Source organism: Cervus canadensis, chromosome 10 (genome assembly GCF_019320065.1).
Source record: "Cervus canadensis isolate Bull #8, Minnesota chromosome 10, ASM1932006v1, whole genome shotgun sequence".
NCBI lineage: Eukaryota > Metazoa > Chordata > Mammalia > Artiodactyla > Cervidae > Cervus > Cervus canadensis.
Genome location: NC_057395.1, coordinates 71,288,150 through 71,315,392, shown reverse-complemented (window position 1 = coordinate 71,315,392; position 27,243 = coordinate 71,288,150). Strand labels below are relative to the sequence as shown.

Sequence of the window (27,243 nt, the reverse complement as noted above, 5' to 3'; positions counted from 1 at the left end):
CAAAAAGAAAACAAACAAAACCAAAAAAGTTCTGGGCTGACTGTTGGGGAAGAGGAGGGGGCAGTGTATCAGAGTGGTCAAGGCTACTGCTTTTGAAATATTAATGGTTCTGTTTTCATAACTGTTCTACCCTGTGAAAATAAGTTCTTCAAACCTTATTTGTTTCATCTGTGAAAAAGGAATCAATAAGAGGACCTCTTCATAGATGGCTTTGTGGAATAAATGTGATAAACCACATAAGCCCAGTACATGGTTGCCCACCATGTTACTGTGTTATTTACTGAATACAAAGTACTTTCCTTTGGAAAAGGATGCTCACTGTTCTTAGAGCTCCACAGGACAAGTTAGGACCAAAAGATGGATCATACAGGAAGGAAGATTTGTGGTTAAAATGAAGAACATTTTTCTACTGGATACAATGGCACCACCTGGGGAAAAGTTGCTTCATTAAGTAGTGGGTGATCTGTCACTAGAAGTGACAAACCCAAGCTAAATGACCGTCAGGGAGGATGGTGAGAGGATTCTTCCAATGGATCAAAGGTTGACTCCAAGTAGCATTTCCCAGGTGCAAAAGCCTTAAACTGTGATCAAAACCAAATTCATGTTGGAAAAACTGGATATTCACATGTGAAAAAAATGAAGCTGGACCCTTAGTTTACATATATAAAAGAATTAACACAAAATGGGTTAAAGACTTAAGTGTAAGAGTTAAAATTATAAAACTTTTAGAAGAAAACAGGAAGAAATATTCATGATGCTGGATTTAGCAATGATTTCTTGGAGATAACACCAAAAGCACAGGTAACAAAAGAAAAAATAGATAAACTGGACTGCATTGAAATGAAGAATTTTGTGTGCCAAAGGACATTATTAAGAAAGTGAAAAGGCAACCCATGAAATGAGAGAAAATATTTGTAAATCCTGTGTGATAAGTGGTTAATATTCAGAATATATAAAGAATTCCTATAGTGCAACAACAAAACTTGATTTTAAAATAGGCAAAGGATTTAAATAGACATTATTCCAAAAAAGATATACGAATGACCAAGAAGCATATGAAAATATGCTCAACATCACTAATCATTGCTTGCTTGCTTGTTCAGTTGTGTCCAACTCTTTGTGACCCCATGGACTGCAGCCCACCAGGCTTCTCTGTCCATGGGATTATCCAGGCAAGAATACTGGGGTGGGTGGCCATGTGCCCTCCAGGGGATCTTCCCAGTTCAGGGACTGAGCCCTCATCTGCATCTCCTGCATTGTAGAATTCTTTACCTGCTGAGTCATCTGTGAATTCTAATTATTAGTGAAATGCAAATCAAAACTAGAATAAGATACCACTTCACACCTATTAGGATGGATGTGAGAAAAAAAAAAGATAATAAGCATTGGTAAGGATGTGGAGAAATTGGAACACTTTCTCACTGCTGGTGAGAAAATAAAATAATGCAGCCACTAAAGAAAGCACTATAACAGTTCCTTTCAAAATTAAAAATAGAATTACCATATGATCCAGCAATACAACTCTGGGTATATACCCAAAATAATTGAAAGCAAAGCCTGGATGACATATTTTTACACCATTTCATGGCAACACTATTCACAATAGGCTTCTCTGGTGGCTCAAATGATAAAGAATCTGCCTGCAATGCAAAAGACCTAGGTTCAATCCCTGCATTGGGAAGATCTCCTGGGAAAGGTGATGGCAACCACTCCAGTATTCTTGCCTGGAGAATTCTATGGACAAAGGAGCCTGGAAAGTACAGTCCATGGGGTTGCAAAGAGTTGGACACGACTGAGAAATGAACACACACACACACACACACACAGAGGCAGAAGCAACACAAGTGTCGATGAAAACCAGAATTTATATATATGATGGAATATTATTCAGCCTTAAAGATGAAGGAAGTTCTGATAAATGCTACAACATGGATGAACCCTGAGAACTCTTCATAAAGTGAAGTAAGCCAGTCACAAAAAGACAAATGCTGCATTACTCCATTTATAAGGGTACTTTGAGTAGTCAAATTCATAGAGTAGAAGAGCAGTTGCTAGGAGTTGGGGGAGGAAAGTCAGATCAGTTCAGTTCAGTCACTCAGTGTGTCTGACTCTTTGCAAACCCATGGACTGCAGCACACCAGGCCTCCCTGTCCATTACCAACTCCCGGAGCTTGCTCAAACTCATGTCCATTGTGTCGGTGATGCCATCCAACCATCTCATCCTTGTCCCCTTCTCCTCCCGCCTTCAATCTTTCCCAGCATCAGGGTCTTTTCCAATGAGTCGGTTCTTCACATCAGGTGGCCCAAGTATTGGAGCTTCACCTTCAGCATCAGTCCTTCCAGTGAATATTCAGGACTGATTTCCTTTAGGATTGATTGGTTGGATCTTGCAGTCCCATGAACTGTAATCTGCCAGGCTCCTCTGTCCATAGGATTCTCCAGGCAAGAATACTGGAGTGGGTTGCCACTTCCTTCTCCAGGGGAACCTCCCAACCCAGGAATTGAACCCAGGTCTCCCATATTGCAGGCAGATGCTTTACCAGCTGAGCTATGCAGGAAGCCACCTGGGAGGGGGCTATGGAGAGTTATTATCTAATGGAGACAGGTTAAAAAATTCAAGAGATGGATGGTGGTAAAGGTTGTATAACAATGTGAATGTACTTGGTGCCTCAGAATTGTACATTTAAAAATGGCCAAAATAGCAAATTTTATGTTGTAAATATTTTACCTCAATTTTTAAAAATTTCATCAATATATAAAATATATGTATTTCATCCTGACAAATTTAGGTTTAATTTCAGGAATGCAAAAATGGCTTAACATTAGAATATTAATAAATCAACAGACTAAAAGAGAAAAAAAAAAGTGATTATCTTAGTAGATGCCAAAAAGCAATTAAGACAATTCAACATTGTGATTAAAAAATGAGCAAAACATCTAGCTTATTTAGAACAAACTTTAAAAAAAACAGTAAAACTTACCTACCAAAACCCTAAAGCAGATATACTTAAAATGGGCAAAGTATCCCTTATAAATGTCAAAAATAAAACAAGGTTGTCCACTGCCACAGAGGCTGCAAGTTAACTGTCCTGTGTTACATTGTCTCCTTGTCTTCCTTTGTAACATAACCTTCAATTTTCGTTTGAATATAGAGATGCTCCCTCAAAAAAACCTATCTCAAACTTTCCTTAAAGCTAGGGGAGATTATGTGAATATGTTCTGGCTGATGAAGTATAATCAGAAATGTAATGTGGGAACTTCCAGTAAAGTTGTGGGGAAAAGAGGCATGCGAAACATGCCTTTATTCCTTTTCCTTCTCTGTCTCTTGCTCCATCTTTCTGCCTGTAACATGGCTGTGTGGCTGGATCTCTGGCAGCCATTCTGGACCATGAGGATGATGACCTCATGAGGATGGAAGGAACACGGGTTCCTGAGGACTGCTATGGGGAAGAGCCACCATACTAACCTTAAACTGCCTACCTCTGGACTTTCATAACCTGAGGAATAATCTTCAACTGCTATTTTGTGGCTCAGCTACTCATAGACAAAGTAAACCCTATTTGAAATACTCTATTTCTATTTGATATTTTACTAGAAGTCCAAGAGATGCAATAAGCAGGAAATTAAAACATCTACTAAGAGAATTTAATACAATTGCTGGATACATTTTCAGTTTGTCAAAAGCAGTTGGTTTAAAAAAAATAAAGCAGTTGGTTTGTATACACTAATATCAACAAGAAGATTCCATTTTTAAAAGTATTTATGATAGCAAGAGCAATAGGGTTAATCTAACAAAAGCTCTTTATGTATTAAAATTATTGACCTTTATTTAAAAAAAAATAAAAGCACACCTATATACATGTATCATGGTCAGAAGGATTTTAAAAAATTAGTAAAGGGAAACCTCATTAAAATGAAGCCAGAAGGCCAGAAGGGGGAGCTCTCATGTACATACTCTCAGGCTACAGATCCCAATAGGAAGAGATATACCTTACATTTCTGGAAGGAAGTGACACTCACTACTTTACTACAGGAGGAAGAAAGATTTTCTCCTTGCCTGGCAACAGTGTAGCCAATGAGAAACTGTCACAACTCAGCCAATGGAAAGCCACTATACTTCCAATTTCCACTTTCCTCTAAGGGACTATTTAGAACAGCCCATCCCAACTTCCCCTTCTTCTCTATAGAAGACTTTCTTCTTTGCTTTATCAGACTTCCATGTGATTTGCCATAGTTGCATGTCTCAATTGCGCTTCTTTGCCGCTCCCAAAGAAACCCATCTTACTGGTAAAAATAACTGACTAGTTTTATAGGTTAATAGCTTCATTATGCAGAGATGTCGATTCTTCCCAAATTAATCAATAAGTTCAATGTAATTTCAGTTAGAAGGCCAAAAGGACAAAGACCTTTAGCACTGTACTTGGAAAATTGCAAACTCTCAAAATATAGTAGTTGCCTTTATTGAAATCCAGTGGAGACAAATAAGCCATTGGTCTCCAAACTTTGTTCTGTCCTGCCCAGTCTCACCTTAAAATTTATATGAATGAGTGAAGAGAATAGACAAGATCATTTTTTAAAAAACAATTATAATGTGAGGAGAGCATGCTCTATGTAGGGGTCCACAACCTCCAGGCCAAAGACCAGTAACTCCTGTCATATCAACAGTGGCATTAGATTAGAAATAAAATTCATGATAAATGTAATGCGCTTGAATCATCCTGAAACCATCCCCCCACCCCAAGTCCATGGAAAAATTGTCTTCCATGAAACTGGTCACTAGTGCCAAAAAGGTTGGGAACTGCTGCTACATAAAGCCAGAGCTTCACTGTCCAATATGATAACCACTAGCCACATGCAGCCACTGAACATTTGAAATCTGGTTAGTTCAAATTGAGATGTGCTGTACGTGTAAAATACGGGTTGTATTTGGAAGACCTAGTACATGAAAGAAGAAAAATACCTCATTAGTTATTTTTGATTGATTAGATAACTGAAATAATATTTCAGCTATACTGGAGTGAATAAAATATTATTAAATAATTTTAACTATTTCTTTTTTCAACTTTTAATAAAAATCAAGTGTTTTGTTTTAGTATGATTGTAGATTCACGTATCTTTTTTTTCCTCATTGTTTGAAAGTGACTACTAGAGATAAGTGGAACAGTATAGAGAGCCTAGAAATGGAGCTACGTGTGTTCAAAAATGAAAGACAAAAACAGTGGCATTGTATAACCAACAAGGACCTACTATACAGCACAGGTAACTCTGCTCAGTATTCTGCAATAACCTAAATGGGAAAAGAATTTGAAAAAGAATAGATGCATACTTTGTACAGCAGAAACCAGCACAACATTGTAAAGCAATCATCCTCAAATTAAAAAATAAATGTAAAAAAGATACATGATATATAACTGACTCACTTTGCTATACATCTGAAAGTAATACACATTGATAATCAGCTACACTCCACTACAAAATAAAAAAATTTAACGTAAAAAAATTAATACTGAAAAAAGCAGTGGCATTGCAGAGCAGTCAAGAAAGGGTGTCCAAGTCAATAAATGGTCTGAACCAACTGGTTATCCATATGAAGAAAAATATAATGGCATCTCTATTTCATATAGCTCACAAAATCAATTCCTAAGGAATAAAGACCTACATATATGAAATGAATTTAAAAATTATAGAAAACATATAGCAGAATATCTTAATGATCTCAAGGCAGTGCAAAAAAACAAAACAGCACACAGTATAAAGGAAAAGGTTAGTAAATGTACTGACTTTATTTATAATTTAACCAAAATTAACTACAACTGTAAACTTCTGTACAACAAAGATACTCTAAAGAGAGTGAAAAGATGAGCGATAGACAGATTAAAGGTAGTTTCCACTAATACAACTGGAAAGAGCATTTGTATCAAGAATTCATAATCCCTTAAAATAGTTAAGGTAGGTAATGCAATAGGAAAATGGGCAAGGGGTAGAAACAGGCACATTCAAATGGCAAAAGGAACTTTTCCCTCTCCAGCTATATGGGAAATGCAAATTCTCATTTTCCATCCATCATCTTTCAGAGTCAAGTGCAGATGAAGATGCAAAGCGACTAAAACTCCCAGCTGCTACGGACCCGGAGTGGTAGTTGGTGGGCAAGACTGACCAGTTTATCAACATCTCATCAAAGTAAAGATGCTCATTGCCTGAAATCAAGAAATTCCACTCCTACACATGATCCTAGAGAAAATTTCACCCACAGATATAAGGATGTTCTTTGTAGCATTGCTTAAAATAGTGAAAAACTGGAAACAACTCCATCATCCAAAACTGGAATAAATATACTTTGGGATGTTCATTCACAGCATTTTCAGTGAGTGCTCTAGTGTTGCTTGTAGATGTATGGGAAGATCCAGAAATAAAAGGAAGTTGCTGAAGGATACATACAACATTTGAATAACTTTTCCAGATAGGCAAAATAATGCCATATATATATATACATGGCATTATTATATATATTAATATTTATATACTATATATATTTAGTATATATACTATATATATAAATATATAAAACATATTATATATATATATAGTATTGTAGCCATGTGAGAGTTGGACTGTGAAGAAAGCCGAGCACCGAAGAATTGATGCTTTTGAACTGTGGTGTTGGAGAAGACTCTTGAGAGTCCCTTTGACTGCAAGGAGATCCAATCAGACCATCCTAAAGCAGATCAGTCCTGGGTGTTCATTGGAAAGACTGATGTTGAAGCTTCAACTCCAATACTTTGGCCACCTGATGTGAAGAGTTGACTCACTAGAGAAGACCCTGATGCTGGGAGGGATTGGGGGCAGGAGGAGAGGGGATGACAGAGGATGAGGTGGCTGGATGGCATCACCGACTCGATGGACTTGAGTTTGAGTAAACTCCGGGAATTTGTGATAGACAGGGAGGCCTGGCGTGCTGCAATTCATGGGGTCGCAAAGAGTCGGACACGACTGAGCGACTGAACTGAACTGAACTGAGAGTAAAAGTACTAAAACTTGTCTATGGTACTTCCCTGGTAGGCCAGTGGTTAAGACTCTGTGCTCCCAATACAGGAGCATGGGTTTGATCCCTTGCCAGGGAACTAAAAAGATCCCCTGTGTGCCAAGCAGTGTGGCCAAAGTAGAAAAAGAAAAAAGAAAAATCATGCCTAGCAATGATGCACAGCAAAAGTTGACAGGGGTCAACTCTGTCAACAAGCAAGGGCTCAGAGAGGCATACAGGTGGCAGGGGCAGGGGGGTTCATATCATTAAAACAACGAAAAAATGAATCTCCTTAAAATATGGTCATGTGTGTAGGATTTGACAAAAGTGAGTGATGGGTACATCCATGTTCACAGTATTATTCTATTTTTTTGCAATATTAGGAAATATAACAAATTTTTTTAAAGGAGAAAGGTAGTGAAAAAAATTAACGATCTTTCAAGGGAATTCCCTGGCAGTCAAGTGGTCAGGATGCTGCGTTCCCATTATAGGGGATGTGGGTTCAATCCCTGGTTAGGGAACTAAGATCCCATATGCCATGGGGCACAGCCAAAAAAAAAATTAACTGTCTTTCTATATAGCAGAAACAATCAGTAATGTACTTGTTAAAATCATAATATTTAAAATATCAATATATTTTTTCTTAAATCTAGGAATGTATTAAGCTATAAAATGTCTCTGTGGTGGGACAGAGAGAGCTTTCTAAGTGTTGATGTTTCCGAGGGGACTCTGTGATGAATTAACGTGAACACATTGAAGGCTTCTCTTGGAATGCCCAAGGCATTCATTGTCTTGTGTTAAGGGCTCTGAGAGGTTCTCTGATACTGAAATTTATACAGCTTTCTGAGCCAGCCCTGGTGGTTCAGACAGTAAAGAATCTGCCTGCAATGCAGGAGACCCAGGTTCGATCCCTGGGCTGGGGAGATCCCCTGAAGAAGGGAATAGCTGCCCACTCCAGTATTCTTGCTTGGGAAATCTCATGGGCAGAGGAAGCTGGCGGGCTACAGTTCGTGGGGGTCGCAAAGAGTTGGACATGGTTGAGCGACTAACACTTATGAGCTGGTATTTTTTCAAACATCTTAGGATAGAATCCTCCCAGTCTGAGTGGTTTCGCCTTGGGAAAGGCTGACCTAGTTACCTCCCAGTTTCCTTCCAATCCTCAGCCTCACTGTTCTAGTGTTGGCTCTGCCACTGACTTGCCAAATCACCTTCTGTCTTGGGGCCTCAGTTTACTAAAATAGTAAAGGGTGTATGAAGTTTAGACTCTAAGATTCTCTTCCTTGTTCCCAGCTCTACAACCCCACACTGGAGCCCAGGCTTAGAATGACATTTCCATTCAATTTTATTCCTTTTTGCTCAGTTAACTTTTTATGATTTAACTGAAGCAAGTTCATGGTAGAAGAATTACAAAAATGCATAGAAGTGAAATAAAAAGGAATTAAATCTGCTCCACATACCAACATAGGCCCTTTTGCAAAAGGTATGATGATCGCTAGCATTTATGGAATGTTTGTCCAAAGCATTGTGCTAGAATAGAACTGATCTTATCCTCATTTTATAGATGGGGAGACTGAGGGTCAGAGTGTAAAGTCACGTGTCCAACGTCACACAGTTCACAGAGCTCTCACCCAAGTCCTCCTAAGTCTACAGCACAAATTCTCAGCTACTACCAAATAAGACCTCCACATTGGAAGGGGGTCTTCATCACTGTAGGATTCCTTTTCCTCCCGGCCCCCTAAGTCCTTCCAAATTCTCTCATCTCAGAGAAGTCCTGGGAGGATATTATCTCCTCCAAAAACAAAATCAGAGCTTTCCCTGTAGAAGGCCCTGTGTCCCTCCCCTGTATTCACTCCACCTTATCCCTAGAAAAACTATGAATTGCTGTAGAGAAGGGGAAAAAAATAATCCTCTCACCACCCCCCCAATTCTACCCCCCAAATCACAGGATTTGGAGGTAAATTCACAGGCTGGAGAGAGAAGAATGGGTGTGTAATTAAGTTTCAAATTGACTATTGTTTTATGTGAAAGTCTGATAAAGAGAACACAATGGCTGCCCATGGGGGCTGGGAGATGAGATTTCCCAAGTGTAGAATTCTAGAAGACAAGTTTTGAATTCTAGAGCCCCCACCCCGCCCCCGACAGGCAAGCAACAAGGGTGAGGACACCAGAGAAAACTGGGAACTGGGGAGAAGACCCAGCCAGGGATGGCTGGCTTGAACGGGTGTATTCAGAATGGGAAACGGAGGCAGGATGAGTTAGCTGCTGTATTAATGGAAACTGAAGGGCTAGAGCTGCAGCGTCCAGCAGAAATGGAATGTGGACCACAAATTACAAGTTATAATTATATATAATTGCATATATACAATAATTATAATTACAAATGACATGTAGTTTACAATGTTCTAGTAGTCCCATAAAAAATGGTAAATAAAACAAACAAACAAACAAAAAAGGTAAATTTATGAAACAGGAAATTGCGCTCACAAATACTGAGTTGCCCCTTAGTCGTAGCAATCAGGGGGTCCCAAACTCAAGTATCCTAAATGCCCAGTAGAGACATTGGAGCAGATAGAGAATAAGCAAATTTCACACTTTCCTATAAGAAAACACAGCAAATATAATGGCTCACGTTTATTAATATAATTTTAATGTAGAGACGCTAAGGAATGGTGGGGACTGCAGCAAACTAGTGGAAGCCTAAATTAGCTCCAGTGGACTTTTTGTCTCATGGTTATGGGGGTTCAGTGTTGCTAGAGCTTCCAAGTTTTTGAAAGAGGCTAGGAGTTGGGGTTTTTAAAGGTGAGCAGTCAACTGAAGTTTTATATAAACACAAAACAAAACTGGGTGGTCTGGATCTCAATCTCTGATCTCCTTTAAACTTTTGGCCACGTTTTACAGAGGAGGAAACTGAGGTTCAGAGGGGTTACAGTAGAGACAAAGAACTGGTCCTTTGGGTCATTCCTGCTACTTCTGCTAATAACCAGCATTGGTTTTTCACTCTTCCTATTAAGAATTTGCTAGGTGCCAGGTTCTGGGCTGACCATTGATACTATGAAGGAGGTACTGTTTAAGACACCAGATTTAGAGAAGGAAACCAAGGCTCAGAAAGGTGGAGTAGATCACCCAAGATGCCAATGTCAGGCTTGAACCTGGAGGTAGGTTTGATGACAAGACTCTCACTGTGAACCTCAGAAACCGAGGAGACTTGGTGGTTTTCACCCGGGGCTGCTTTGAAGGGCCAGGGGATGTGGGGTGGGCAGCATCCTGCAGCCCCACATTTTAAACCGAGGGCCTCCTTTGTGTGATTCCTGCAAACTGGCTTCCAGTAAGATTTTGCTTAAAGAAAGAATGCCGCTGCCTTTTTTTTTTTTTCCTGAAGCTTGAAAACCACCAACCAACCTCCAGTCTCTTATTTACAGGAGAGGAAACCGAGGCCCAGAGGTGGCAAGTGTCTGAGGTCCTTCTGCAAATCAGGACCAGAGCCGCGACCAGAACTGGGTTCCGGTGGCCAGGCCCTGCCCGGGAAACTGCCCAGAGGGTGTGCCAGGGCCTCCCTCCCACTTCTCCCGGCTCTGCCCCGAGAAGGGCCAGCTGCTGTGTGTCCCACCACCTCCTCTGACTTTCCTCGTGCCTGTTTGGGTAACTTTTTGACCTGTTCCTTCACACAAGCTCTCCCTGAGGCGTGGCTGCCTCTATTGCTTGTCCCAGGGAATCCTGGGGCCTTGGCTGTGTGACGGCCCTGGCTGGGCCGGTCCGGTGGCAGACAGTTGTCAAACAGGCGGCTGTCTGGGCGGAGGGGGGACTGTTTACCCAGGGCCGGCCCAGGCAGGGGCTTGCAGCTTCCTGGCCCATCCGGCCCCTCAGCACACTGACTCAGCTGTCCCCTTCTGACTCTGTTCATTCCACAAATATTTGTGGAGCGCCTACTGTGTGCCAAGTGCTGTTCTACATGCTGAGGATGTCGCAAGGCAGCCAGATTCCCTGTCCTAATGGAACTTCCATTGTAGTGGAGGAGACAGATGATAAACAGAGTGGTGAATCCACAATTCCAGGGCTGTCGAGGATAACAAGATTGATAATGATGACGGCAGGAGGGGCCGTCTGAGGTGGGGTGGTCAAGGAAGGCCACTCTGAGTAGGGGACATTGAGCTAAGAACCACACTAGGGGAGTTCCCTGGCCATCCAGTGGTTAAGGATCCACCTTCCAATGTAGGGGACGTGGGTTCGATCCTTGGTTGGGAAACTTAAGGTTCCACATGCCTCAGGGCAACTAAGCCCGTGCACCATCATAAGAGAAGCCATCGCGGGCTGTAGCTAGAGAAAGTCCAAGTGTCACAACAAAGATCTTGCCCAGTGTGGGGAAAAGAAAAGAAAAACAAGAAGACATCAATTTTGGGAAGATCTGGAGAAAGGGTGCTCCTGGCAGTTGATGCTGTTGTCGTGTAGTTACCAAGTCCTGTCTTTGTGACCCCGTGGACTGTAGCCCACCAGACTCCTCTGTCCGTGGGATTTCTCAGGCAAGAATACTGGAGTGGGTTGCCATTCCCTTCTCCAGGGAACCTTCCCGACCTGGGGATGGAACCCATGACTCCTGTTTGGCAGATGGATTCTTTGCCACTGAGCCACCTGGGAAGCCCTGGCAGAAGGAGCAGCAAGTGCAAAGGCCCTGGGGCAGGAATGTGCTTGGTGTGATTGGAGGATCCTAGGAGGGCCCAAGGGGGCTGAAGTGGAGTGAGCAAAAGGGAGAAAGACAGGGGAGGCCAACAGAAGGGCATGTGGCTTCTAGGGGGCCCTTGAGGTGAGAGAAAAGTACTCAGCTTTTTAGCATGACACAGAACAATTAGACAGTGTTCAGCAGAGATTTTAAATGCAACTGGATCCTGAACTTCTAACTTTAACTCTGCCTTTTCCTTCTGTGACTTTCTGTCCCAGGACTCTTGTTTTAAAGTACAGTTGAGGATGTTTGAAAGTGTTTAATTATTCTCTTTTCCTCTTTAATTTAAAAATTGTTCTGGGACTTCCCTGGCAGTCCAGTGGTTAAGATTCCACACTCCTACTGCAGGTGGCATGGGTTTGAACCCTTGTTGGGGAACGAAGATCTCACATGCAGCATGGCCCAGCCAAAGAAAAAATTTTTTTTAATTAAATTAAATTTTAAAATAGTTTCAAGAAATTTATTAGCATAGTTATAGGTACACAATTGAAAAAGTCAAATACTTCTAAAAAGTATTTGATATAAATACTAGTAGTTACCCACCCACTCTTTCCTGAACCTGATTCCCACAGCTCAAGGGCAACCACTTGCAACTACTGGGTTGGCCAAAAAGTTCAGATTTTCCTGTAAGATGTTATGGAAAAACCTGAAGGAATTTTTTTGGCCAACACAATATCTTAGCTCGGTTTTCCCTGCTCCTGGTGTTTTCCTTTGTATTTCTAAATATCGTGGCTATACTTCTTGATTTTTCACTCCCAGATGTTGTGGGTTAATTTGCTAATAGGAAAGATGCTATATACTATTTCCCAGTTTGGAGGTAAGTTAATATGCATTGTTTCATTTGCCAGGCCTGGAGTGCTGCAGTCCATGGGGTTGCAGAGTTGGACACGACTTGACAACAACTACTGCCTATTATTACTACTGCTCACAGCTGACGGAGTCCATATATGTTCCATGCAATATATGCAATATCTCAACCTTTATAGTAGCACTGAAAGGTAGGTGTTGGCCAACTTAATAATGTTACTAACACTGAAATCCACTGGACTTGGTTGCAGTTTGCAGAAGACCCTTGGACCCATCCCCTGATCTACAGAGCTGCCCTGAGAGGTAAGCAGAAACAGCATTACTAATCCTATTTTTCAGAGGAGGATCTGGAGGCCAGAATGACAAAGGAAATTCTACCTATCACAGTAAGATAGTTAAAATAAAATCCATCTTCCAAACAAGGAAGGAACCTGCGTCCCTGTATGAAAAAGATAAATTCTTCTGACATTTTGGTTTTGTTTATCATACCAGCTCGTGTTGTCCTTACTAATGTAATGCCTGGGTTTGAATCCTAGCTCTGCCTCTGGTGGTCTGGGTGGGTAGGTTATTTAATCTCTTTGAGCCTTGGTTACCTCTTCTGAGCAATGGGTATGATGACAGTACCTACTCAGTGGGCAGTTGTAAGGATTAAAGGAAGTAATTTTTATGAAGTGTTTAAAACAGTGCCTGGTCCATCCTACGTGCTATATGTGAGATAAAATAATCAACAAAGCCCTACTAGATAGCACAGGGAATTCTACTCAATACTCTATAATATCCTATAATATATATATATATGTACATATAACTGAATCTCTTTGTGCTACACCTGAAACTAACACAACATTGTAAGTCAACTATACTCCAGTATAAAATAAAAATTTAAAAAAGAAAGAGGAAAAATAAACCAGAGCTAGAGAACGAATAGACCAAGACCCATATCCAAGCCTTCTGATACCAAGTTCAGTATTTGACCCCAAAGCCCCAAACATTTTCATTCCTTTTATGATTTTTATTATATCTGCCAATCACGTCTATTTCACTTATCTATAATTATTTACTTGATAGTTTTCTTTCTTTTGAAGATGTACATTAATCTTTTAAATAATATTTTATAGTAGTGCTTTAGTATGCTAGTTATACATGTTTCTAACATGCGGTAAAAATAATAAGATTTAAAAGTGTTTGCCCATGTACTACCCAAAATCAGCCCTTGTTCCCTGTGGGGACACTTAAGGAAAAAATATGCTATTTTTAGATCTATAAAGAACATTTGGGAACATTCTGTCCAGTGGCTTTAAACCCTTTTGACCATGACTCTTAGTAACACATTTTACATCACATACTCTATATACAGTGGCAATAAAGGTGGTAGTCAAAACACAGACTCTGGAGTCTGCCTGCCTGGGCTGGAACCTCAATCAACGTCGCCTCTTAAGGCATCTGTCACTTTCGCCGAGTGACTCAACCTCTCTGTGCCTCCATTTACTCATCTATAAAAGGGGAAGGACAATAAAAGCCCCTCCCTCACAGAGTTATTGTGAAGATAAGGCGTTAATATGTGGAAAGCCCTAGTATGTGATCTATGAATGGTTGGTATTATCACGATCACACACGCATATCCAGAAGCATGTAGAAAAGAACAAAAGTTTCACACACACAAAATCTCCTATACATGAGATGCACTAGGCTGTTTTTCTATTCTATTTTACTTCATTAAAAAAAAAGTAGTCACCCTTGTTAAATTTCATTAATCTATTTGTGATTTATTATTCATGCTCTTTGCTGTGTGAACAATATACTTCAATAAACATATTTTTAAACAGTACATTTTTACTCAGAGAAAAAGTAAGAAATGAAAATGAAAGAAATCAGTTAATCATGTGAACATCAGAGGTCTGAAATTACTGTATCCTGCACAGTGAGGGTATATGAGCATATTTGGTGTCCCTAACAGCAAAATACTGCTGGTCTGTAATTTCTTTTTTAAAAAATTAGAAAACATTTTTCTTAATTTTTTACAGTTTAATATTGAAATAATCTATTCTAATAAACATGAAATATTAGATACATAAAATTTATCTTATAGATACTTTAGAATTTTTTAAATCACAGAACAAAAAGGTTTTGTATGATTTTTTTTTTTTTGGTTTTGTACGATTTTAAAGGGCATATTTTATATTCAAATTCCAAAAATGGTCTGAACATTTCTTTCTAAACTACGAATAGATTTGTTCTGCTCATCCGTAATGTCTAATAAAGACTATTGGATTGTACTCTAGGAATTATATATGTGGAGCTTCCCAAGTGGCGCAGTGGTAAAGAATCTGCCTGCCAATGCAGGAGACATGAAAGACGGGTTTGATCCCTGGGTGGGGAAGATGCCCGGGAGGAGAGAATGCTACCCACTCCAGTATTCTTGCCTAGAGAGTTCCATGGACAGAGGGGCCTGGCAAGCTACCTTCCACAGAGTCACTAAGAGTCGGACATGACTGAGCATGCATTCCCCAGTCTTTTCAGGAACAAGAAAAATCATTTGTGAAACAATCAGAAAAATCCCAAGATACTGTGAATAAAGGGTGGAATTAGCTGCAGTCAAATGTTAGGTAAAATAAGTGCTGTGTATGGCCAGGCTCTGGGTCTGTGCCTCTGCTGTCCCCTTCCCTCTCTCCTCCCGGCTGACTCCTGCTGAACCTTCAGGTTTCAGCTTAGATCTCAGTTCCTTCCTCCACGGTCAAGAGGCGTCTGACCCCTTCCCCTCTTCCTAAGCCCCTTGTGCTCCCATGGTGCCCTATTCACCCCTGTTATGGCACTCTGTTTTTGATTGCTGCTGGATCATGTTTACCACCACCACCCCCCAAACTGGACACTCCCCAAGATCTGAAGCCACACTTTATAGTCTCCTACATTACCTCAGTGCTTAGCAGAATGCCTTGCATACCATAAGCCCGAGGAGTCATTTGTTGAAAGAATGAATGAGTGAGCAGGAGCCTTCTGGATGGAGACAGAATGCTCTCTGAGTATCCATATCCTCTTTATAAAAAGGGACAAAACAAAACCATGGTTTCCAAACTCTAGCTGACCCAACACCCAAAATCACTTAAGGAACTTAACAAAAATTTAAAGGTTCTTGGAACTCTTTCCAGGAGATTCTGGTTTACCAGGTCTGAAATGAAGCCCCAAGGTGTCAGCTTAAGAAATTTTTCCAGGGGCTTCCCTGGTGATCCAGTGGTTAGGGCTCCATACTTCCACTGCAGGGGGCACGGGTTCAATCCCTGGTCAGGGAACTAAGATCCCTCTGGCCACACTGCACGGCAAAGAAAAAGAAAAGAAAGTTTCCCATAAGCAGGAAGATTTGTAAACCATTGAACCAGAGGGGCTGAAATCAAATTGAGGTGGGACAGGAAGATAACATGGGGAGAAAAACAGGAAGGGAGGGGAGACTATATGTAGGGAATGAAGGGTGGAAATAGCCATGTTTGATATCAGATATAGTCCTGTAGCCAGCCAGCATCTGGGGTTCTACCCAACTTTGGGCTCATTAACCATTCAGGGAGACAAAGCATTTTATAGTTTATGATACCTTTTCTTCTTCATGAGCTCATGGAGTCTTCACAACAACCAAAGTTCACTTGGTTGATGAAGAAATTGATGATCAGAGAGCTGGGCAAAGTGTCTGGCATCACACAGCTTTAAGTGGGAGATTCACTTAATCAAATGTTATCTCCTCTGACAACAGCCTCTAATCTGGCCTGAGACTGATGCATTAGTCAAAGGAACTAGGCCTACTGCCCTGAAGGAGGATTATTGACCAGTGGCCAGTCACTGTCAGTCTCTTTATTTGCAGATACTGCTACCCCAACACAGCCCACCTCATCCATCTATATATCCATCTATCTTTTCATCTACCCACTCACCCATCACCTCCTTCATCCATCCATCCATGTACCTTTCTAGTTATTTATTCATCTATTTACCACATCCACCCACATATCTCTCCATTCTTTCCATTCATCCACCATCCACCATACCCATTTACCCATCCATCACATCTATTCATTATTCCATCCATCCACCTACCCACCTGCCCATATTCCCTGTTATTTATTCATTTGTCCCATTCATTCATCTGTCTATCCATATTATGCCCATCCATCCGTCCATCCATCCGTCCATTCACTAGCCTATCACATTGGTTCATCAAAGCATCTACCTGTCTACCCATCCAGGTACCCATTTATTCATTTATCTATTCATTCATCCACTTTCTCATTTATTTATTCATTAAGTAAACATCTATCATAATCTACATGGGGCCCCGGTCCTGTGCTAACCGGGGGTATAACAAGAAGATCAGACAAATACAGACCTGGCCCTCAAGGAGATTTGAGATGCTTACAAGAATGACAAAGTCCCAAAGGGCCAAAATAAATCATTAAGGGAAGCTTGCTAAAAGCAAAACAAGGGTAGGAAAATAATGAAGCCAGGAGTGAGGTTAGCACAGAGACATAGCATCTTATCCTCACAGTTGCTAAGGGCAGCCCCAAATTTGGCGCTGAGCTAGATGCTGATACCCAAAACAAATACTACCACACAAGTCACAGTACATTCATCTCTGGCAGATCTGAATCAGCTGCTATTCCTGCTTCCTTGTAACAGTGGTGTTACATGTGCCCAGGACACATTTGGAAATGGCAGGAGACATTTTTGGTTGGCACAACTGACAGGCAGCATGCTCCTAGCATCTAGTGAGTTGAAGCCAGGAAAGCAGCTAAACATCCTACAGTGCACAAGTCTCTTTACAACAAAGAATTATCCAAGCCAAAATATCTGTAGTGTCAAAGCTGAGAAACCCATTACAAGGGAACTCCAATTTGGTTTGCAGCAGCATTGTGTCAGACCCCAAGAAAAAACCACCCTTGGTCTAAGCCTGTGCTGGCTTTCCCATTTCTTTCCACTAGACACTTCCCAACTTTCTTTGAACTAAGTAAGTCTGCTGGGAGATTTTTGGGAAATTTTTGCTTTGGGGGAAAATCAGGCTTCGAGAAAAACCCCTTCCAGCTTCAGACAGACCCCTTCCAGCTCAAGTGCAGACATGATCTCTGATGCTGTGACAGCCACCTTAGGTCTATAATGGGACAAACCAAGAAGCAAAAGCCAACAGTGAGGAAGGCAGGGAAGAGGGAAGGGAGGAGCGTGGACCTGGTTGACATTGCTGACCATTGTCCTAGGGCTATTTCTTAGATTTTCCATCAGTTCATTCATCCAACAAATGATTACTTGTGCATGCGTGCGTCACTTCAGTCGTGTCTGGCTCTTTGTGACCCCATGGACTGTATCCTGCCAGGCTCCTCTGTCCATGGGATTCTCCAGGCAAGAATACTGGAGTGGGTTGCCATGCCCTTCTCCAGGGATCTTCCTGACCCAGGAATTGAACCCGCGTCTCCTGAGGCTCCTGCATTGCAGGCAGATTCTTAAACGCTGAGCCATCGGGGAAGCCCAATTGATTACTTACTGAGCACTTATTCTGTGCCAGTCACCATGTGAGACAGGCAAGGATGAACGAAGCACTGAGGTCCGTGGCCTCATGGGGTTTATAGTCGAGTGGGGGAGACAGACGCCACGGTGCACACAGTGACTTGATCAGTGATGAGAACTACAGAACAGAATGCAGTGTGCCGTGGATGCATTTTAAGGCCAGGGAGGGTCAAGTTCGCTTAGGACCACCACACCAAAGACAGTTCATGAAAGACTCTCCTACGGGGACTTCCCTGGTGGTCCAGTGGTTAAGAATTCGCCTGCCAATGCAGGGGACATGGGTTCAATCCTTGGTCCAGGAAGATTCCACATACCTCGGAGTAACTAAGCCACAATGACTGAAGCCTGTGTTCCACAAGAGAAGCCACCTCAATGAGAAGATCGCACATTGCAACGAAGAGTAGCCCCTGCTTGTGGCAACTAGAGAAAGCCCACACACAGCAAAGAAGACCCAGCATAGCCAAAAATAAATAAATAAAATTGGGGGAGGGGGAAACCTATCCTACTAAGGTTCAAAACTGTGAGACAGCATTTGGGATTGATTTCATGCTTATTCTGGGTCAGGTGCTATTCTAAGCACTTGTAGATTCATTCATTCCTGTGATCCTAACCACAGCCTTGCCCTCCATCACCTCTCCCAAAGTTCTGCTGTGAACAATGTTGCTTACTCAGCAACTTACCTTTGTGATTGCAACTTTTAGAGACTATTATTATCCCCAATGGAGACTTTCAAAAGAAAGGATTTTATTCAAAGTACTTTTTTGTCTTTAAAATCAGTAAGTGCATCTTTCCCAGAGCCTCACAGCAGACTGCCCACATTTAGTTTACAAAAGAAATGTCTGAGACTCAGAAAAAGGTAGGTTACACAGCTTGGGGGGATGGAGTGGCGGGGGGAGGGGGGGGGTGGAGGCAGATCCAGAATCTAACCCAGATTTATCTAAAAAGCCAGATCTTTTGGTCAATGTCACACACACACACAAATACACACATCAGCAAATGCCCAATCTTTTGCAGGACAGCAGTATTCTCCTGTTGATGCATGCTGCAAACCTGGGCATGGGAGCCCTCCTTTCTCTGCCCACCTATACCTGTGGCTGAGCTAAGAGGGTTCAGGACAGATTGACGATGTCAGGTCTGGAGTCAGGTGATTTTTTAAAAACAATTCTAAACATTAGTTTTCACTTCTATCCTTAGAGATAATAGTGTTATTTATCTGAGACAAGTGTTTTGAGAATTAAGTGCAGTAATAGGAGTAGAACATCCATCCATCCATCCATCCATCCATCCATCCATCCATCCATCCATCCATCCATCCTTGTCTGACCATTTGGGAGACTATGAGTCTTCCTCCAGCCACAGGATCAGCCAAGTCTCACAGTTGTGTTTTAACCTTGAATGAAGCCCCTCAGGCATGCCCAGCCCTTTAGCTGTGCAATCTCTTCTAGCCCCCACCTCCTGTGCGATAGGTCCTGTTCTCTCCATTTTACAGATGAGGAAATAGATTGAAAGATGGGAAGTCACTTGCCCAAGGTCACACAACCCTGCGGGATAGGTCCCCAGGTGGTTTTTTTGGTTCCTCAGCCTCAGCTATTTCCACTGCATCTCAGACTGCGGCTGGATGAAGGGTCAAAGGGCGAAGATTCCCTTGGACCAGGCAAGAGAACAGTCCCTGATTCCTTGGCCATCTTCTCTCAGCTCATGATGATACCAAGTAACACTAACTGTCCTTAGGATGTACGAGGAGACGAGGGCTTAGCGGGAGGGCTCACACCCTCGCCTTCCTTTAGACCTGCAGGAAGTCCCTAAAACACCCTCTGTCCACTTCAGCGAGAAGGCAGCCAAGGCCCAGAAATGATGAGCAATTTGTATAAAGTCACGGAACAAGAGCCAAGATCTACGGGATTTTCAGAGGCCAAGCTCTGCACGTGCGTGTGATTGAATCAGGTTGTAAAATTCACCTACTTTTTGAAAATCCAAAATGTGCCAAAAAAGTGAAAACAAACGTTTACCTGAACTTCCTTCCTCCGAAAAACAAAGCTCTGTTACAGGTTTCTTTGTATTCTTCCGCTAATTTTCTACACAAACACAAACGTGTGGGTACATACATATGCGTATATCTGTTCTCTTATCAGAAATGTCATATGCTATAGTCTCTTCAGCTTACCTTTTTTTTTTTTTTTTTTCACATAATGCACTTGAAGGTCCTTCCCTATTTGTACACAAATCTGGATTTTTTTTTTTTCTTCTTCAGCAACGGGATAATATTTCATCCTAAAGAGGCATCAAGTTTTATTTACCCATCCGCTACTGCCGGACATTTGAGGTTACCTCCGATTTTGGAGTTACACGCCGAACATCAAAGCCCCCTGCCCTTCACCGTCAGCGGACAGATTCTCCCCTCATCCCGCATCTAAGTCACACAGCAAAGATGATTTCCGTTTTCCACTGCCCCGCCCTGTGCGTTGCTTTCTATGGCTTTCCCTTGCAGAATGATCCAGAGCTGATGGCCCTCGGGGCCAGCCAACACTCCCCTTGGGTCGCATCCCACCTAGATCCGAAGCCAGCTCGGAGGCCGAGGCCCCGCAAGCCTCTCTGCGGGCTTCAAAGCGGGGACAATGCTTTAGCCCCACGTTTAGTGGAATTTCAGAAATACTCCGGGATGCATCCCTAGGAAGGCAGTCTCTCTGGGCGGGCTAAGTGAGCCGAGCCCCTTCCCCGGGGCTCCCGCGGCCCCTCCGAGCGCTTCCCACACATGGATACGCCAGGCCTCAGTTTAGGAGCTTAGTCAAGAGGTCACTCACCTCCCAGGGGCCATTCTGGAGAAGCCCTTTAGGGTCTTGGGGGCTAGGAAACACACAGAGGGCCATCCCATGCTCCCCCAAACTTAACGGTGGTCCCACCACGCCCAGTCTTCCCCTAAGCCCCAGCTACAGACCCCACTCACCATAGGGACTCTCCACCGGAGCCCCGAGGGGCGCGTTCACGCTGACCATGGCCGAGCCCACCCAGCCGGAGACCCGGGGGCATGGAGGAGCCGGGGCCCCAGGCACACAGCGGCAGCCCCGGGAGCCAGTCCACCAGGAAGGCAGTGAGTGCAGCCAGCTGCCACCGCCCGGTTATCTTATTGATTCTTCTAATCACCCAAGGTGGGTGGATACGTTAAAGAGTAACCAGTCACTTAGGGAACCTGCGGCTGGGGACTGTCATTGTTGCCATGGCAACGACAACCTGGCCAGACCAGAGGTCCACTAGGGCCCCAGTCTTGCCCTTTGGGGTTGGGAGGCTCTTGGAGCCAGAATATGGGGGATACCAATCCCTTCACCCCCAACTTAAGGGAAAGGACTGACCAGGAGGGGATGAGAAGGTGAGAGTCCAACCTGGGTTGGGTTTTATGGCTCCAAACAATGGGTGTGGCAAGAGGCCGGAGGGAGGGGTAGAGGAGAAAAGGAGGAAGCTGGGGGGAGTGTATTTATTGAGCATCTACTGGATGCTGAGAGTTACATACAGGCATTGCCACATTTAAATTAAAATTTAGGATGAGGAAATTGAGGCGGAGGAAAAAGTTACTTGCCCGGAGTCTCCCAGCTGCTACAAAGAGGAGTTAGAATGACAACCCACGATCTCTCCATTATCTAACGTATATTTTTTGAGTGCCTACTGTATACTGAGCTCTGTGCTAGACTCCAGTGATATAGAAATGAGCCAAGAGACATCATCCCTGAACCCATGGAATTGTGGACTAATGGAGGAGATGGACATCAATTAGATAACATTAAAGATATACTATTCAGGGACTTTCCTGGTGGTCCACTGGTGAAGACTCCACATTCCCAACGCAAGGTGCCTGAGTTCAATCCCGGGTCAGGGTCCTAGTGCCCACATGCCGCAACTAAGACTCAGCAAAGCCAAATAAATAATAACTAAATAAATATATTTTTAAAAGATATTATTACAAATGGTGAGTGCTAAGAGGAATGGGGTAACACAGGTCTGCCTCCAGGCCTATGGGACGGAGGCACTCTGCCTGCTCCTTCCACTGGTCCATGGGTCTCCTTTGCCTCACAAAACGCAATCTACTGCCCAAATCTGCTTTCTGGTCTTGGAATGCAGAACCAGCTTACATCCTAGCTGTCCTGCACAGTAGGCTACCATCTGGCTTTTGGGGGGAATAGCCCCATTTCTTTTATTACAATGTTGGGGTTCACAGCTTGACTTGGGATCCTGAGCTCAAGGTCTTCATCATGTTGGGGGTGCTCAAATGAGAGGCAGGAAAACGTGGGACTTAGGATCAGAAAACCCCAGCTCCATCATCGTTATCTTGCTGCATGGATTTGGTACAGTATTTCATTTTCCCATAGTAACACCTACCTCACGTGGTGCTTCACTTCTAAGATAGCTAATTGAGGTCCAGTGGTTAAAATCCATTCTCCCATTGCAGGGGTCCTGGGTTCAATTCCTGATCAGGGAACCAGATCCCATACGCAGCAACTAAGAGGTCACATGCTCCAAGTAGAAAACGATCCTGCGTGCCACAACTAATGCCTGACACAGCCTAGTAGATAAATACATAAATACATTTTTAAAAAATATTGAATAAATAAATAAAACAGATAATTGATCTATTTCTCTCTGTCCACAGTCTCTTTTTTCCAGTATGCTCACTCAGTCACCTCAACGGGAGCTCCCACCCCCTACTGATGGACTCTGGTGTGTATCCAGTCCTTTCTTCCTTCTGTTTCCTCCCTCCCCGTGGCACCTTCCTGTCTTCACTTCCTCCTGTCAAGTTTGTAGCCCACAGTCCATCTTAGTTTCTCTTTTACTTCTGTCTCAGTTTCTTTCCTTCTAACCATCTGACAAAAACCCAACCCTGGACAAGCCTATGTACATTGCTTTCTTCATGCCTACACGCCAGCCGCTGATCACTGTTGGAAAAATAAAAAATCACATAGACGGACAGATGGGGGCCACCAGAGGTTCATAATCATGAACTTTGATGGGTCCCTCCGCACTGCCTGGAACCTCTAGCCAGTTTCCATTCTCCTGGCTTTTCCATTTTCTACCTCTACTCCAGACCTTTTTTCGCCTCGGAAATTGTCCATCTCATTCTCAGGAGGCTGAGGCTTTCCCTTCTTCATAGAGAAAATAGGAGCCTTCAACCTGGACCAGCCTCAATTCCCCACAAAAATTCACCTGTTTGCCCTTTGCTCACTTCTTTCCCTCCTGATCCACATGGGTCCACACCCTCCCTCTTCCCACTGCCCAGGAGCCCCACATGACCATGTAAGTCCTCTTATATATTCAACCTCTCCCTCTTTAGACTTTAAAAATCAACTTCATTGAGGTATAATCTATATATAATAAAATTTTAGGTGTACACTTTTATGAGTTTTGACAAACGTATATTCTTATGTAACTATAACCTTAATCAAGACACAGAACATTTCCACCACCCCCTAAAGGTCCCTGTTTTTCCTCTGCAATTAATCCCCCCAGTACCTCCCACTCCAGGCAACTGCTCATCTGCTTTCTGTCATACTATGTTAGATTTGTCTTTTCTAGAATGGCATTTGTCTGTTCTAGAATGGCATTGACTCTTGTGTCTGGCTTTTTTGCTCAGTATATTTGTGAGTTTCACCTGTGTCCTGGCCCTTTTTTCTTGCTAAGTAGTATTCCATTGAGTAGATATACAGAAATTTGTTCACCCAGTCACTTGGTAATGTACTTTGGGGTTATCGCCTGTTTGAGGCAATTGTGAATTAAGCAGGGATGTATATTCATGGACATGTCTTCTTTTACACATATGTTTTCATTTCTCTTGGTTAAATTTCTAGGAGAAGAATTGCTAGTTATTATGATGTGTGTGTGTGTGTGTGTGTTTAATTTATAAGACATTCCAAACCTATTGTCTATAGTGGTCATACCATTTTCCATTACTGCAGCAGGCTGAGAGAGCTCCCTTTTTACTCCATATCCTTATCACCGTTCGTTACTCTCAATCTTTTTTTTTGGCTGCACCAAATGGTCTGTGGGATCTTAGTTTCCTGACCAGGGATTGAACCCATGCCCCTGCATTGGAAGCTCAGCGTTTTAACCACTGGACCACCAGCAAAGTCCCAGCTGTTGTCAGTCTTTTTTAATTTAAGCAGGTGATATGAGCTTTCTTTTGGCTTTTGTTTGCTTTACACTAGTTTTATAAATGAAGCCATTAGTACATTCATGTGTTAAAAATGAAAACTGTAGGTCCTTGGCTAAGAGGAGACTCTGCCTTGGGCCCGCCGATGTAACAAAATGCACTAAAAAAAAAAAAAAGAAAATTATATGAACAGCATATAATGAAAAATAAAAGCCTTTCTCCAACCTTACTTCCCACATCTCACTCTATTGAACTTTTCTTTTTTAAAGAGTCAGACAAGACTTATCGACTTTCACTTTATGATTTATTTGGCCGCACTGGGTTTGGGTTAGGTCTTAGGTGAGGCATGCGGGATCTAGTTCCCTAACCAGGGATTGGACCCCAGGCCCTTGGCATTGGGAGCCTGGAATCATAACCACTGGACCACCAGGGAAGTCCCTCTATTGCACTTTTAAACAAATTCTTGTATATATATCCAGAAATTATACACATAGACACTACTGTGTTCCCCCAAATTCATATGTTGAAGATCTAACTGCCAGTGTGACTGTATTTGAAGACAGGGCCTTTATGGACGTTCAGTTCAGTTCAGTCTCTCAGTCGTGTCCGACTCTTTACGACCCCATGGACTGCAGCACACCAGGCTTCCCTGTCCATCAGCAACTTCTGGAGCTTACTCAACCTCATGTCCATAGAGTAGGTGATGCTATCCAACCATCTCATCCTCTGTCGTCCCCTTCTCCTCCCACCTTCAATCTTTCCCAGCATCAGGGTCTTTTCCAATGAGTCAGTGCTTCGCATCAGGTGGCCAAAGTATTGGAGTTTCAGCTTCAGCATCAGTCCTTCAATGAATATTCATGAATGTAATTAAGGCTAAATTAGTAGGGTCCTGATTCAATAGGGTTAATGTCCTTATAAGAAGAGACATGTGAGGACTTCTCTGGCAGTCCACTAGTTAAGACTCTGTGCTTCCAAAGCAGAGGGTGCAGGTTTGATCCCTGGTCAGGGAACTAAGATCCCACATACTGTGCAGCTTGACCAAAAAAAAATTTTTTTTAAAAAAAGAAGAGACATGAGATTGCACCCCTCTCCTCCCCCACCTGTGCAGATACAGTGAGAAGGTAGTTGTCTGCAAGTCAAGAAGGGAGATCTCACCAGAATCCAACTACGCTAGCATCCTGAACTCACACTTCTAGCCACTAGAACTGGGGAAATTTTGTTCTCTTGGTTGAGCCACCCAGTCCACGGTATTTTGTTATGGCAACCCAAGCCGATTTGGACATACACACATGTACATGCATGTAAATACATGGGAACATATGAAACACACTCTTCTGTCACCTTCTCGGTCTCTAAGGGCTATCTCCACACCAGCATACCCACCTCATTCTTTGAGTGGTTATGTATTGTGTGGATGTCCCATAAGTGATTTTTCTAGTCTTCTGTTCCTGAACACTTAGGTTGTCTCCAGGCTTTTGCCACTAGAGTGAATGTCTTCATAAACTTCAAATGTCAGATGTGGGAGTATATCGGTAGGTCAAATTTATAGTGGCAGAATCCTATCAATATGTAAATGTGCTATCACATGTCTTTTATTAAAAAAAACAAAAACCTCCCTCCGTAGTTTACTTTCCCATCTCAGTGACAACATCTCCTTCCTCTTGACATTGAACTTTTAAAAAGCTATTTATTTGGCTGTATCAGGTTTTAGTTGTGGCATGCAGAATCTTTGATCTTTAGTTGTGGCATGTGGGATCTAGTTCCCTGACCAGGGATTGAACCGGGGCTCCTTGCATTGTGACCAGGGAATCTTAGCCACTGAACCACCAGGGAAGTCCCTTGACATTGAACTTTTAAAACAACTATCTACACTAGTGCCAGATACTGTCCCAGATGCTTTCTACATATTCATTCATTTCATGTTCTGAAGGACCTCATGAGCAGATACAATTTATGTCCCCATTTACAGGTGAGACTGAGGCGTTAAAATCTTGACTTACCCAAGCACTCTCGGCCACTTTGTGTTAAATTTGTACTGAAGCATTCTGGTTTCAGAGTCCATGCTCTTAACTCTCTTGGCTGGTGAATATACAAATGAGCAGTCGGATGAGACTGGGGAATGATTTTCAAAAAGCATAAAATACTACGGAGGTTTAAGAACTGTCTCAGATTTCTTGCAGCAAAAGTTCCCAACTTCAAGAGGGGAGAAGAGGGTGAGATGTATGGAAAAGGTAACAAGGAAACTTGCATTACCATGTGTAAAATAGATAGCCAATGGGAATTTGCTGCAGGCTCAGGAAATTCAAACAGGGCCCTGTATCAATCTGGAGGGGTGGGATGGGGTGGGAGATGGGAGAGAGGTTCAAAAGGGAGGGGATATGTGTATACTTATGGCTGATTCATGTTGAGGTTTGACAGAAAACAACAAAATTCTGTAAAACAATTGTCCTTCAATTAAAAAAAAGTTCCCAACTTCAGTTGGAACAGCAGCTTAGTCAAGCTAGGGAACTACCCGAGTCTCCATTGCCACATCTGTAGGGGCCAAGGCTTGATGAACATAAGCATGCCCACCTGGCTCATTCCTTCTTTCACCTGGGGTCTTCTCAGAGACAGTTTCAGAAATGCAGGATCCGGGAGGGCATCCGGAATTCCCAATGGCACTTTATGCTTCATTATCTCTGTTATTGTTTAGTCACTAAGTTGTATCGGACTCTCTGCGACCGCATGGACTATAGCCCACTAGGCTCCTCTATCTGTGGGCTTTCCCAGGCAAGAATGCTGGAGTGGGTAGCCATTTCCTTCTCCAAAGGATCTTCCTGATCCAGGGATCGAACCTGGGTCTCTTGCATTGCAGGTGGATTCTTTACCGACTGAGTCACCAGGAAGCCCCTCATCATCTCTAACTTTGTCCAGGCTCTGGGTTTCTCCCTTCTTAGCTGAGAGGCAAGAGAGTGACCCGGGGCATTGGAGTCATACAGAGTGTATTCAGACCCAACTTCTATGGCCTCAGTTTTTATGTCTATAAAATGG

The 27,243-nt window shown here is 42.7% G+C and overlaps 1 protein-coding gene and 1 long non-coding RNA gene across 2 annotated transcripts in view; one reads left to right on the top strand and one right to left on the bottom strand.

The window, feature by feature from the left end:
• The window catches only part of LOC122448545, a 29,808-nt gene extending 8,790 nt beyond the window's left edge, over window positions 1-21,018 (top strand). The window contains exons 2-3 of the long non-coding RNA XR_006271654.1: window positions 12,794-12,845; window positions 20,332-21,018. This is a non-coding gene — a long non-coding RNA (uncharacterized LOC122448545). The remainder of the gene's footprint in view (window positions 1-12,793; window positions 12,846-20,331) is intronic.
• The window catches only part of HNF4A (hepatocyte nuclear factor 4 alpha), a 64,768-nt gene extending 43,555 nt beyond the window's left edge, over window positions 1-21,213 (bottom strand). The window contains exon 1 of the mRNA XM_043479935.1: window positions 21,025-21,213. Coding sequence (XP_043335870.1) covers window positions 21,025-21,073 — 49 coding nt within the window. The 5' untranslated portion in view covers window positions 21,074-21,213. The remainder of the gene's footprint in view (window positions 1-21,024) is intronic.
• Between the last annotated feature and the right edge of the window lie 6,030 nt (window positions 21,214-27,243).